Here is a 12,500-nt window from a genome sequence, read left to right on the forward strand (position 1 = left end):
AGTCTATGTTAATTAATAATAAATATACTAACAAAAGCTATTAACAGTATAATAATCGTAAACAATTGTTATATTTCATAAATAATTTATCTTTTTGCTCCTAAAGCGACTTGTATTATTTCAGCGCACGAGCGCATGTTGTCACTTCCGGGACTTCTATCTTTCCGTCGTTGCTTTTGTGCCCCTGAGGTAGCGTTCGCTTCTGTCCCGTCAGATTGTGGTGTATATAAACATTTACACTTTGTACACTTAAACCTTTTGCTCGTCTGCTCGGCTTTTCTCCGCAGAGTGTCAGAGCTTCAACCTCTGTGAGTGTCACTGGACTTGTGTTTATATATAAACATACTGAGCTAGCGAAGCTAACTGTTAGCAAGCTGTAGCTAAATCTTCTGTTTCACAGTAAACTCACTGCGATTTGTTCACATGGACACATCGTTATAAAGCACAAGAGTGCGATCTAAGGTGTGTTTTGTGCACTTGAGATTTGGGATATTTAGCTTCTTGGTAACTGGCACAGATTTAATTAGCAGATTTAATTAACTCAAGCCTGAGCTCCAAATCCTAAACTTTTATCACAGAACACACAGAGTGTTGTTTTATATTTATATATATTCTTTCCTTTATTTTTCTCTTTACACATGAGACTTATTATCCACATTAAGTGCGGGTGTAAAGGGTCACGGCACCACATTAAGTGCGGGGGTAAAGGGTCACGGCACCACATTAAGTGCGGGTGTAAAGGGTCACGGCACCACATTAAGTGCGGGGGTAAAGGGTCACGGCACCACATTAAGTGCGGGTGTAAAGGGTCACGGCACCACATTAAGTGCGGGGGTAAAGGGTCACGGCACCACATTAAGTGCGGGTGTAAAGGGTCACGGTACCACATTAAGTGCGGGGGTAAAGGGTCACGGCACCACATTAAGTGCGGGGGTAAAGGGTCACGGCACCACATTAAGTGCGGGGGTAAAGGGTCACGGCACCACATTAAGTGCGGGGGTAAAGGGTCACGGCACCACATTAAGTGCGGGGGTAAAGGGTCACGGCACCACATTAAGTGCGGGTGTAAAGGGTCACGGCACCACATTAAGTGCATGTGTAAAGGGTCACGGTACCACATTAATTGCGGGTGTAAAGGGTCACGGCACCACATTAAGTGCATGTGTAAAGGGTCACGGCACCACATTAAGTGCGGGGGTAAAGGGTCACGGCACCACATTAAGTGCGGGGGTAAAGGGTCACGGCACCACATTAAGTGCGGGTGTAAAGGGTCACGGTACCACATTAATTGCGGGTGTAAAGGGTCACGGCACCACATTAAGTGCGGGGGTAAAGGGTCACGGCACCACATTAAGTGCGGGGGTAAAGGGTCACGGCACCACATTAGCCTTCATCTCTCATATTTACTCCAGTCACATGTTCGAGTTTTGTACGTAGTTTATTTAGTTGTGGGGAATTTTTGGTTGGTTAAATATGAACTCGAAACCTACCAGTAAGTGTGTGTTTATAGCTTTAGTTCGGTGGAGACTCGGTTATTTACACGTTATTACCTTTTAGTTCATTAATATTAGCTTTATCTGAAAAAGGAAAGGTTTGTGTGTTGGCGTTACACTTAATCCATGTGCTGTGACGTCACCGGTGGTGATGGGGGTTTGTAGGAAGAAGCTTTGCCCCGCTGCACAATCTGATTGAGGCAGGCAATGTGAGTCATAAAGGCCCAAAATTAAAAGGAATGTGATGTGAGTTGTGTTTGTGTGTGTGTGTGTGTGTGTGTGTGTGTGTGTGTGTGGTCCCTCTGTAGCATTGCATCACCGGTGAGTGAGCTCCGGCTAAGAAAATAATGTCCCGTGGTTAAAGATGGGTGGCAGCGGCTCCAAAGCTAAAAGTTACTGGCCCTTTTCCGGCTCCGGTGGCAGCGATGAAGCGGCCAAAGAAGCTGGAGACCAAGCGCTGGCCAGAATGCGCAACTTCCGAAATGGTACACCCTTAGTGTTTACCAGGAGGAGGTAAATATAGTACACACACACACATACACATACACTGACCAGTGTGAGGAATCAACACCATGCTTTTAAATACGGCTCAATACCAAAAACAGGTATCAGATCATCCTTCATCACACAGATATTTTTAAAATAAGCAAGAGGGTGTGTAAAAGAACACAGCGTGTGTGATGAGTGTCACCTGTGTCACCTAATCACTACACAAACTGTGTGTAACCCAGACGGTCACAGCAGGATTTTAAATCTGTATCTCTACCTGCTCAGCACTTAAGGTTTATTCCTGGCCTTTTCTCTTTTAGACCCGCTGCTATGGTAACACAAGAGCTTCCTTCAAAGTACATTTTTTCTGCTTTGTTAGCAAGGGCAGTTCTGTTACAGAGCTGTGTGTGTGTGTGTGTGTGTGTGTGTGTGTGTGTGTGTGTGTGTGTGTGTGTGTGTGTTTTGCTTCTTTTTCAAAGCTCTATGTACTTTGATGAGGATGGAGACTTGGCTCATGAGTTCTATGAGGAGACGGTGGTGACAAAGAACGGACGCAAAAGAGCCAAGCTCAAGAGGATCCATAAGAACCTCATACCTCAGGTGTGTGTGTGTGTGTGTGTTTGTGTGTGTGTGTGTGTGTGTCTGTCACATAAGAATCAGTGGTTTAAATTTTTTTTAATAATTCTCTCTCTTTCTCTGTAGGGAATTATAAAGCTGGATCATCCCTGCCTCCATGTAGATTTTCCCATTGTTATATGTGAGATTTGATGAAGGATGAACTTGGAACACACATACACGTGTGTGTGTGCGCGTGCGTGTGTGTGTGCGCATGAACTGTGATCACTGACGTGGGCTGATGCATTAGTACTCCTTTATCCTGTTTTTTATGTTTATTGATGTTTTAGAACTCGCACTTGTACCATTGCGCTGCTCTAGAATCTTGAGCCATGGTTCTAGACTCACTATAAATGTCCTTTTAGAGCCTTTCACTCTAGAACAGAACACTATCTGTGAGGCAGCGGAACCCAAGCAGCTGCATCTCTGAAACAGTTCTGACTGACTGTTTCGTCTCGATCTCGTCGCGCTCGTCATCCTGGTCGTCCCGACAGCCAATACGGAGATGCTCAGTCACCTCGCACCCTGCTCCGATTGGCTGTTTTTTTGTTTTTGTTTGTTTGTTTTTTTCCTGTGATTTGATTGGGTAGCTGTACAGAACGCTCACTGTGACCACGCCCACGCTGTCTTCACTTCTGTAGCGAGGATTATGTCACTGTTAATTTATTACAATCAGTACGTTTGGATTGCTTTCTGTGTTTTTTAAGAAATAACACCAGTAAATTCACAAGGTTGTGTGTCTGTGCTTTTATTGTGAGAAATGTGATCTTTTGCAGCATCACGTCACCACTAGAGGGCGATGTGGATCTCACAAAGACAAGAAGAGAGTCTGAAAATAAGAATAGACAGTACAGCAAAAAACACCATCGTTTTTATTGTAAAAGGGTTTTATAGGCAGATGGGGCACGTGTTAGTGTATTATTGTTCTACATCAGCTTTAGGTGCCATTTTCTCTTATAATATTAGATATTCATTCATTCATTTTCTACCACTTATCCGAAAATTAATGAATTCATAACCCTCCCGGTCACGGGGAGCCTGTGCCTATCTCAGGCGTCATCGGGCATCGAGGCAGGATACACCCTGGACGGAGTGCCAACCCATCTCAGGGCGCACACACACACACTCATTCACTCACAGGCACACACACTACGGACAATTTTCCAGAGATGCCAATCAACCTACCATGCATGTCTTTGGACCGGGGGAGGAAACCCCTGAGGCACGGGGAGAACATGAAAACACACACACAAGATGGAGGCGGGAATCGAACCCCCAACCCTGGAGGTGTGAGGCAAACGTGATAATCACTAAGCCACCATGCCCCCCCCCGAAAATACAGTAAATACTCTCAATAGTAATACAATAACAGTATTATTTAGTAGTAGTAGTAGAGTATTTTGCTGCTCCGCTGCAGTGAGGCAGCACGTACAGAGTTTTCATCACAGGATTTCCTTAAAGATCTTCCCTCCGTTCTGTTAAAGCTGGTATTGCGTCACTTCAGAAATTGCAGCTCTGTAAAACGTCATCAGTTGTAAATGTGTGACGAACAGAAAGCTCCCATGGCGTAACAGATGTATGATTATCAGTTATGTTGATGGTATGTTTCCAGGCTGATGAGCAGTTTGAGCTTTGGGGTGGGAAGAGTTTTCGAGTCCTGACGCGTTCGAGTCCATGACTCGGAGCCGTAACTCCGGTTCATCCAGTCGAAGCTCTGATGCACTTCATCATGGCTCATCCTCACACCTGAGAGGCGTAGCTGTGTGGAGAAATGGGTTTGTGCAGAATAGATTCAGCTGCTCACTGGGCCTCGTGTCATCTTCATTTTATGAAGATATTTATGAACTTTACACCAACTGATCTAAAGCCAGTAAGAGCAGAATGTGATTTCACAGAGAAGAAGGAGCAGGTTTGTTACCACAAGCTCTTTTCTTCTGCGAGAAGATTAAAAAAATCCACAGACATTTCTGAGTTGTTGTTTTTTTTTTTATATGGACCCCATGTGTGTGTCTATGGGTGTGTGTGTGTCTCTGTGTGTGTCTGAGTGTGTCTGTGTGTCTATGTGTGTCTGTGTGTCTGTGTGCGTGTCTGTGTGTGTCTGTGTGTGTGTCTGTGTTTGTCTATGTGTGTCTGTGTGCGTGTCTGTGTGTGTCTGTGTGTGTGTTTGTTTGTGTCTATGTGTGTGTGTGCGTCTGTGTGTGTGTGTCTATGTGTGTTTGTTTGTGTCTGTGTGTGTCTATGTGTGTGTCTGTGTGTGTGTGTGTGTGTCTATGTGTGTCTGTGTGTGTGTGTCTGTGAGTGGTTAAATTATAAGCTTTACACACACTTCTCACACACCAGCTGATTCATTCAGATAAATAAAAACCCAATAATAATATTTTGGCCCCAGTGTTTGTTCTGCGTCATCGTTAGTCAAATCTGAAATAAAACAAATGAAAGTATTTTGCTTCCCCGTCAGTGCCAATGCTGTGAGTCATGTGTCCCTCTCGGCCAGGCGGAGTTTCAGACTTCTGTCTAAAAGAAACCACGTCTCTGTACCTGGAGCGTGTTAATACACGGAGTGGGTTTGTGTAGTGTAACTGTACACTGTTTAACAACCAGTTGTAAATGATATTGATGTGACTGAACATCCTTTTTATTCCTCTGGGCCTTTAAACGTCACCGATAACGTTTAACACAAGTGATTGTTATTGTGTTACTCTCAGGGGCATCACTACAACACACAAGTGATTGTTATTGTGTTACTCTCAGGGGCATCACTACAACACACAAGTGATTGTTATTGTGTTACTCTCAGGGGCATCACTACAACACACTAGGGAAAAAAAATCTATCTGGTTAGAGACATTAACATTTTTTAAATGTTCCTTAAACAAGCTGCTTCTTCCCGAACAGTAGCGACAGGTCTGAGTGTGAGTTTGTGGAGGATTTCGGCACTAAGCACGGGACTCTTCTCCCTCTTCCTCTTCCTCACCTGTACCTTTAACACACAAAGGACAAAACGTCCTTAAACCTTTCACCCTTCTGCATTTTGCTGACGTCCGAGCATCCATGATACCCCTGTAGGATGGGGCACTGGGATCCTGTGTGTGTGTGTGTGTGTGTGTGTGTGTGTGTGTGTGTGTGTGTGTGTGTGTGTGTGTGTGTGTGTGTGTGTGTGTGTGTGTTTCCTGCTACTGGCAGAGAGAAGGAACAATAATTCTGGAAAATAAAATCTGATCTTTGACATTTAGAAGCAGGCACAAAGGCATCCTCTCTCTGCCATTGGGGAACACACTCACACACACACACACACACACACACACACACACACACACACATTTTGCACTCATATATTCTGTATATATTCATAGAAACTGTTTTTAAGGAGTTTGATGCTTCAAATTTATCTAGAATCATTTCCTTTAGAAGACGGTCATCCCTGTGCTGTATAATGAATGACAGCTGTCTCCTGATGTGTTACTGATTACTGCCATATGGTTCACACACACACACACACACACACACACACACTGAGTTTGTCAGATTAATGGCCATCCCTGAAGCTCCCCAAAGGCTTGTGTTTGTGTGAGTAAAACCTGAGGCCTGTGTTCCTGTGAATCCTGTTTTGTTTTTTAACTCCAGCTTTATTGCAGATCTGCAGAGGATCTCTCTCTCTCTCTCTCTCTCTCTCTCTCTCTCTCTCTCTCTCTCTCTCTGTCAGGCATTGCTGAGTAAGCACTGGAAAGAATTTAAAAACAAGAGGAAATAAGAAGACGTGTGTTTACAGGGCCGGAGGACGAGGGATCACGCTGGAGGTCTGAGAGCGGTGGAGGGTCGGTTCAGGGTTGTCGATGTTCTGTTGTGTTTGTTTTACAGTTTCGACCGATTCTCAGTTTAAAATACCCAACAATGTCTTATTCAAATAAAGCTCCATCAGAACTTTAAGCATTATCCTGATATCTGTTGCTTTCAGTGCAGCGTGTCACCGATCCAAGCCGTCAAGTCTAAAGCCCGAGTGAAGTTCCACTGAATAGGTTTATACGGTTATAGAGTTTCTAATTAGTTTTATAAAGTGATATTTAGAAAACATGATCTGAGTTAGAAACACGTTCTCTTTCTGATTGGTCAGTTTGACCTGGTCTTTGGTGACATCACATTCACACTCATTCCTTTTTTAAAACAGTTACAGTAACTTGTATGTATCTGTTGCCTTCAGCTGTACAGTGGCCTGTGGTGCATGATGGGATAGCTCAGTGTTCTTCATGCCCATCGCTCCACACACATCATCTGTTTAACACGTCCGGTCCACCGTTCTGCACTAGACTGATCATACACAGGCCTTGGTATGACGTCATTTCTTCAGGAATTTCTGATGTGGTTCTTCTCATTTATGTCGTTCTTGAAGAATCCTTGCCAGTTTTGTTTCTGTCTTGTACAATAATGATTTTTTCCCATGATTGTGTGTGTGTGTGTGTGTGTGTGTGTGTGTGTGTGTGTGTGTGTGTGTGTGTGTGTGTGTGTGTGTGTGTGTGTGTGTGTTTTGTGGTTTTTACCCCAGCCTGGCACGAGCTCCCGCGTCCTGATCCTCGCTGCCACATAACTAAACCACAGCAAGACTCTTTATAACTGATATTTTCCACAGGGTTTCAATTTTTCATTGACTTAACATAGCTTTTGAGCCCCGAACAGGATGCAGTAGCGTGATGTCCATTCGTCTCAGAGCCGAGTGTCACATGAGGGGAAATGAATCAGCTGTAAAGGTGCTGCATGTTGTTTTCTCTGACCTCAGTCACATGTCATGAGCTTGTACAAGTTTGTCTTAACGTTGAATCATCACAATTACATTTAGTTTGTTTTCTGTTCATTCCAGATCCTTTTATCGTGTTTACTCTTATAATGTCACTTTTTTGCTATATAAAAGATTAAATATCGGTACACAGATCGGTCCTACGTGATAAGGTTATAAGGAGCCGTTACACCCGGACGAAGAACCTCGTCTGAAAACACATTGCCCGATGTTTCTGTGTAACTGCGGGAACGGAAGTGTGTGAAGCAGAATAATGTCCACCTCCAGCAGCTGTTCACTGTCTGTTCGAACACATGTTCAGAATTACCGCAGTGATTATATTCTGAATCGCACGCAGGCTTTGAATTGTTTAATTGTTAATATCTTGTGTGTGAAGATTTCCTGGTGTGTGAGGTCTGGCACCAGAAGAACAAAGTCTCCAAGCTGATCTTTTGACCTGCAGCTGAGGAGAGCTCACATACACTCCCAATTAATGACCACAAAACAGTCCAGTGACCATAAAGCCCAGTGTTTTACTTAGTACTCCAGGTCAGTGGCTTGATATACGCTTTACCGCAAAAGGCCTGAGGCGAATCGTTCGTGTGTCTTTTCTCTTTCACATGTCTCATATCACAGAATTAATTTACAACAGAAAACCAGTGGTATATGTGTGTGCAATCTGATGTGTGTGCAATCTGATGTGTGTGCAAGCTGACCAGCTTCTAATGCAAGTTTTTCAGAGAAACAGGAAGTCATTTGACTATATCGGGTCTGGTCGTGACATCACCATGTTCCATGAAAATTCATAAGTGTGAAATGTTGTATGTCAGTATGTGGTGTGTGTATAGAGGTTGTATGTCAGTATGTGGTGTGTATAGAGGTTATATGTCAGTATGTGGTGTGTATAGAGGTTGTATGTCAGTATGTGGTGTGTGTATAGAGGTTGTATGTCAGTATGTGGTGTGTATAGAGGTTATATGTCAGTATGTGGTGTGTATAGAGGTTGTATGTCAGTATGTGGTGTGTGTATAGAGGTTGTATGTCAGTACGTGGTGTGTATAGAGGTTGTATGTCAGTATATGATGTGTATAGAGGTTGTATGTCAGTATGTGGTGTGTATAGAGGTTGTATGTCAGTACGTGGTGTGTATAGAGGTTGTATGTCAGTATGTGATGTGGGTATAGAGGTTGTATGTCAGTACGTGGTGTGTATAGATGTTGTATGTCAGTATGTGATGTGGGTATAGAGGTTGTATGTCAGTACGTGGTGTGTATAGAGGTTGTATGTCAGTACGTGGTGTGTATAGAGGTTGTATGTCAGTACGTGGTGTGTATAGAGGTTGTATGTCAGTACGTGGTGTGTATAGAGGTTGTATATCAGTACGTGGTGTGTATAGAGGTTGTATATCAGTACGTGGTGTGTATAGAGGTTGTATGTCAGTTGTGGTGTGTATAGAGGTTGTATGTCAGTATGTGGTGTGTATAGAGGTTGTATGTCAGTACGTGGTGTGTATAGAGGTTGTATGTCAGTCGTGGTGTGTATAGAGGTTGTATGTCAGTACGTGGTGTGTATAGAGGTTGTATGTCAGTACGTGGTGTGTATAGAGGTTGTATGTCAGTACAATCTCTATAAGACTCTTCTTTGTTCTAGCACCAAGGTGGTGGAACGAACTTCCCCTAGAGGTCCGGACAGCTAAGTCACTGGCTATTTCAAGCGGCAGTTGAAGACCTACTTATTCAGGAAACACTTCAACTAGCACTTCTAGCACCTTTGACACTTTTTCATTGTAACTTTGAACAAATGTTTTAAACTCATGGTATCTTAAGTATGTAACCTAGTGAACCAGCATTAATGTATTCAATGTTAGAGATTTAAGCACTTATGTACGTCGCTCTGGATAAGGGCGTATGTCACATGCTATAAATGTAAATGTGTATAGAGGTTGTTGTCAGTATGTGGTGTGTTTATAGAGGTTGTATGTCAGTATGTGGTGTGTATAGAGGTTGTGTGTCAGTACATGGTGTGTATAGAGGTTGTATGTCAGTACATGGTGTGTATAGAGGTTGTATGTCAGTATGTAGTGTGTGTATAGAGGTTGTATGTCAGTATGTGGTGTGTATAGAGGTTGTATGTCAGTACGTGGTGTGTATAGAGGTTGTATGTCAGTTCGTGGTGTGTATAGAGGTTGTATGTCAGTATGTGATGTGTGTATAGAGGTTGTATATCAGTATGTGGTGTGTGTATAGATGTTGTATGTCAGTACATGGTGTGTATAGAGGTTGTATGTCAGTACGTGGTGTGCTTAGAGGTTGTATGTCAGTACATGGTGTGTATAGAGGTTGTATGTCAGTACACGGTGTGTATAGAGGTTGTATGTCAGTACGTGGTGTGTATAGAGGTTGTATGTCAGTATGTGATGTGTGTATAGAGGTTGTATGTCAGTATGTGGTGTGTGTATAGATGTTGTATGTCAGTACATGGTGTGTATAGAGGTTGTATGTCAGTACGTGGTGTGTATAGAGGTTGTATGTCAGTTCGTGGTGTGTATAGAGGTTGTATGTCAGTATGTGATGTGTGTATAGAGGTTGTATGTCAGTATGTGGTGTGTGTATAGATGTTGTATGTCAGTACATGGTGTGTATAGAGGTTGTATGTCAGTACGTGGTGTGCTTAGAGGTTGTATGTCAGTACATGGTGTGTATAGAGGTTGTATGTCAGTACACGGTGTGTATAGAGGTTGTATGTCAGTACGTGGTGTGTATAGAGGTTGTATGTCAGTATGTGATGTGTGTATAGAGGTTGTATGTCAGTATGTGGTGTGTGTATAGATGTTGTATGTCAGTACATGGTGTGTATAGAGGTTGTATGTCAGTACGTGGTGTGCTTAGAGGTTGTATGTCAGTACATGGTGTGTATAGAGGTTGTATATCAGTACACGGTGTGTATAGAGGTTGTATGTCAGTATGTGATGTGTGTATAGAGGTCGTATGTCTGTATGTGGTGTGTATAGAGGTTGTATGTCAGTACGTGGTGTGTATAGAGGTTGTATGTCAGTACGTGGTGTGTATAGAAGTTGTATGTCAGTACGTGGTGTGTATAGACGTTGTATGTCAGTACGTAGTGTGTATAGACGTTGTATGTCAGTACGTGGTGTGTACTGTATCAGATAGCACGTTGAAGTAACATAAATTGTTTATAATGCATTTTTATCATGATTATAGTAGTCATTGGTTAAAAAACTACAAGTCCTTAAGAAATAGCTTTCAGTGTGTTGATGTTTTTTATTTATTTATGATTCGTCTTTCCATTCACACTACTTTGACTGATTGTGCAACCGTTTAGAGAAATACAGTACGTAGAAATAATGTATTTCTAAAAAAAAAGTAACTCAGCCCCTCTCACACACACTAACCCCCCCCCACACACACTAAATCCCCCCTCCACTCTCACCCTAACACCCCCCGCATTGTCTTAAACTTTTCCGTGGAGTCTATTTCATCTGAGAGCTCCTCGGACTGTACCACTGTGGCGGGGGTGCGTGATTGTGTTCCCGATCTGCTAACGGAATCCTATTGTAAATAAAGGACGTAAAAAACAACAGAGCTGATTATAATGTGTCTAAACGTGTAGTAAAAGCACGCGGATTAAATACCTGTGCACGTTAAGACGGAAGAGCGTAATGATTTCCGACGGCCACCCCTATTCTTTACACTTAATGGTACAACCCGAAGCCAAACCCACAGTTGTAAAGATCTTGTGGCGCTTCAGGCACACTGAGGTGCCATGAGACCAGCAGTACGGTGTAATAAACCGTAAAGAGAAACACATATAACGCGTTATGAGCGGTGCTGTGAGTGTGTGTGAGGCTGAACCCGGCATCCTGAGGTGAAACAACAACAACGTCTTGTTCAGGTCAGTAGCCTTCATTTAACACCGCTGTAGCTCATATAACGCTTCAGACGGAACGTTATAAACGTTCTATAACATGTTCCGTTATAACGCTTTTCTCGCGGCGACAGTTGACGGAAAGTTTAAAAATACGGAAACTTGCGCGTGCGGAACTTTCTTTGCCGAGCGCGTGCGCACGCCGCTGATATTTAATTAACCAAAGAGCCTGATTACGTCATCTAAACGCGTCTTTTGTCTTTTAGTGTTTTTGTTGATGTTGTTGGGGTTATAATAATGTTCTTATGGGACGGTTTTAAACAGGAACCTGTTGTAACCCTTGTTCCTGTGACTCCGTGTATGTCTCATGGTGCGGGGTTTTGTGCAAATCTCAAATGTGTGTGGAGACACGGCAGTGTGTGTGGAGACACGGCAGTGTGTGTGGAGACACGGTGAGACACGGCAGTGTGTGTGGAGACACGGTGAGACACGGCAGTGTGTGTGGAGAGACACGGTGAGACACGGCAGTGTGTGTGGAGAGACACGGTGAGACACGGCAGTGTGTGTGGAGAGACACGGTGAGACACGGCAGTGTGTGTGGAGAGACACGGTGAGACACGGCAGTGTGTGTGGAGAGACACGGTGAGACACGGCAGTGTGTGTGGAGAGACACGGTGAGACACGGTGAGACACGGCAGTGTGTGTGGAGAGACACGGTGAGACACGGTGAGACACGGCAGTGTGTGTGGAGAGACACGGTGAGACACGGCAGTGTGTGTGGAGAGACACGGTGAGACACGGCAGTGTGTGTGGAGAGACACGGTGAGACACGGCAGTGTGTGTGGAGAGACACGGTGAGACACGGCAGTGTGTGTGGAGAGACACGGTGAGACACGGCAGTGTGTGGAGAGACACGGTGAGACACGGCAGTGTGTGGAGAAACAGCAGTGTGTGGAGAAACACGGTAGAGAATTACAGGGAATGGTGAGTAAAGTCCAGTAAACACTCTGGGTGTGTGTGAGGCGTCATGGCATCAAGCACACACATTCACACCCTGGAGTGATTTAACATCCACAGCCAACCTACATGTATGTTATTGAGAAACTGAATACATGTAACACTGAAACACACAGTAGGACAAGCTGAGGACTGAACTGTGGACACACAACATGGAACACATCCAGATCTCAGCGATTGCTTATTTTGTGCCTGTCTGTTTTTCAGGAACAAAAGTTTTTTCCCTGAAAAAC

At 43.8% G+C, this 12,500-nt stretch overlaps 3 protein-coding genes across 4 annotated transcripts in view; all 3 read left to right on the forward strand.

Annotated features, from left to right (window-relative positions):
• The first annotated feature begins 139 nt into the window (after window positions 1-139).
• tusc2b (tumor suppressor 2, mitochondrial calcium regulator b) lies at window positions 140-3,327 on the forward strand. Of its 2 annotated transcripts, none has more exons than XM_027137362.1 (4): window positions 140-308; window positions 1,802-2,006; window positions 2,462-2,582; window positions 2,685-3,327. In XM_027137362.1, exons 2-4 carry the CDS (start codon window positions 1,858-1,860, stop codon window positions 2,748-2,750), a joined length of 336 nt encoding a protein of 111 aa, XP_026993163.1. In that variant the 5' UTR covers window positions 140-308; window positions 1,802-1,857; the 3' UTR covers window positions 2,751-3,327. The 2 variants fall into 2 exon arrangements, with proteins under 2 accessions (XP_026993163.1, XP_026993164.1); XM_027137363.2 differs by lacking the exon at window positions 140-308 and adding an exon at window positions 438-462.
• Window positions 473-12,500, forward strand: part of LOC125139390 — a 25,709-nt gene continuing 13,681 nt past the window's right edge. The window contains exon 1 of the mRNA XM_047803061.1: window positions 473-1,789. Coding sequence (XP_047659017.1) covers window positions 639-1,496 — 858 coding nt within the window. The 5' untranslated portion in view covers window positions 473-638 and the 3' untranslated portion in view covers window positions 1,497-1,789. The remainder of the gene's footprint in view (window positions 1,790-12,500) is intronic.
• hyal2b (hyaluronidase 2b) overlaps window positions 11,115-12,500 on the forward strand; it is an 8,027-nt gene continuing 6,641 nt past the window's right edge. The window contains exon 1 of the mRNA XM_027137457.2: window positions 11,115-11,277. The gene's annotated coding sequence lies outside the window, so the exon portion shown is untranslated. The remainder of the gene's footprint in view (window positions 11,278-12,500) is intronic.

Source organism: Tachysurus fulvidraco, chromosome 2 (assembly GCF_022655615.1).
Source record: "Tachysurus fulvidraco isolate hzauxx_2018 chromosome 2, HZAU_PFXX_2.0, whole genome shotgun sequence".
Taxonomy (NCBI): Eukaryota; Metazoa; Chordata; class Actinopteri; order Siluriformes; family Bagridae; genus Tachysurus; species Tachysurus fulvidraco.

Excerpts from the sequence above, each read along its gene's own strand:
- tusc2b (XM_027137362.1), top strand. The coding sequence starts at position 1,858 with ATGGGTGGCAGCGGCTCCAAAGCTAAAAGTTACTGGCCCTTTTCCGGC. Across the intron at positions 2,007-2,461 it reads TTAGTGTTTACCAGGAGGAG|CTCTATGTACTTTGATGAGG; the intron begins GTAAATATAGTA and ends TCTTTTTCAAAG. Across the intron at positions 2,583-2,684 it reads ATAAGAACCTCATACCTCAG|GGAATTATAAAGCTGGATCA; the intron begins GTGTGTGTGTGT and ends CTTTCTCTGTAG.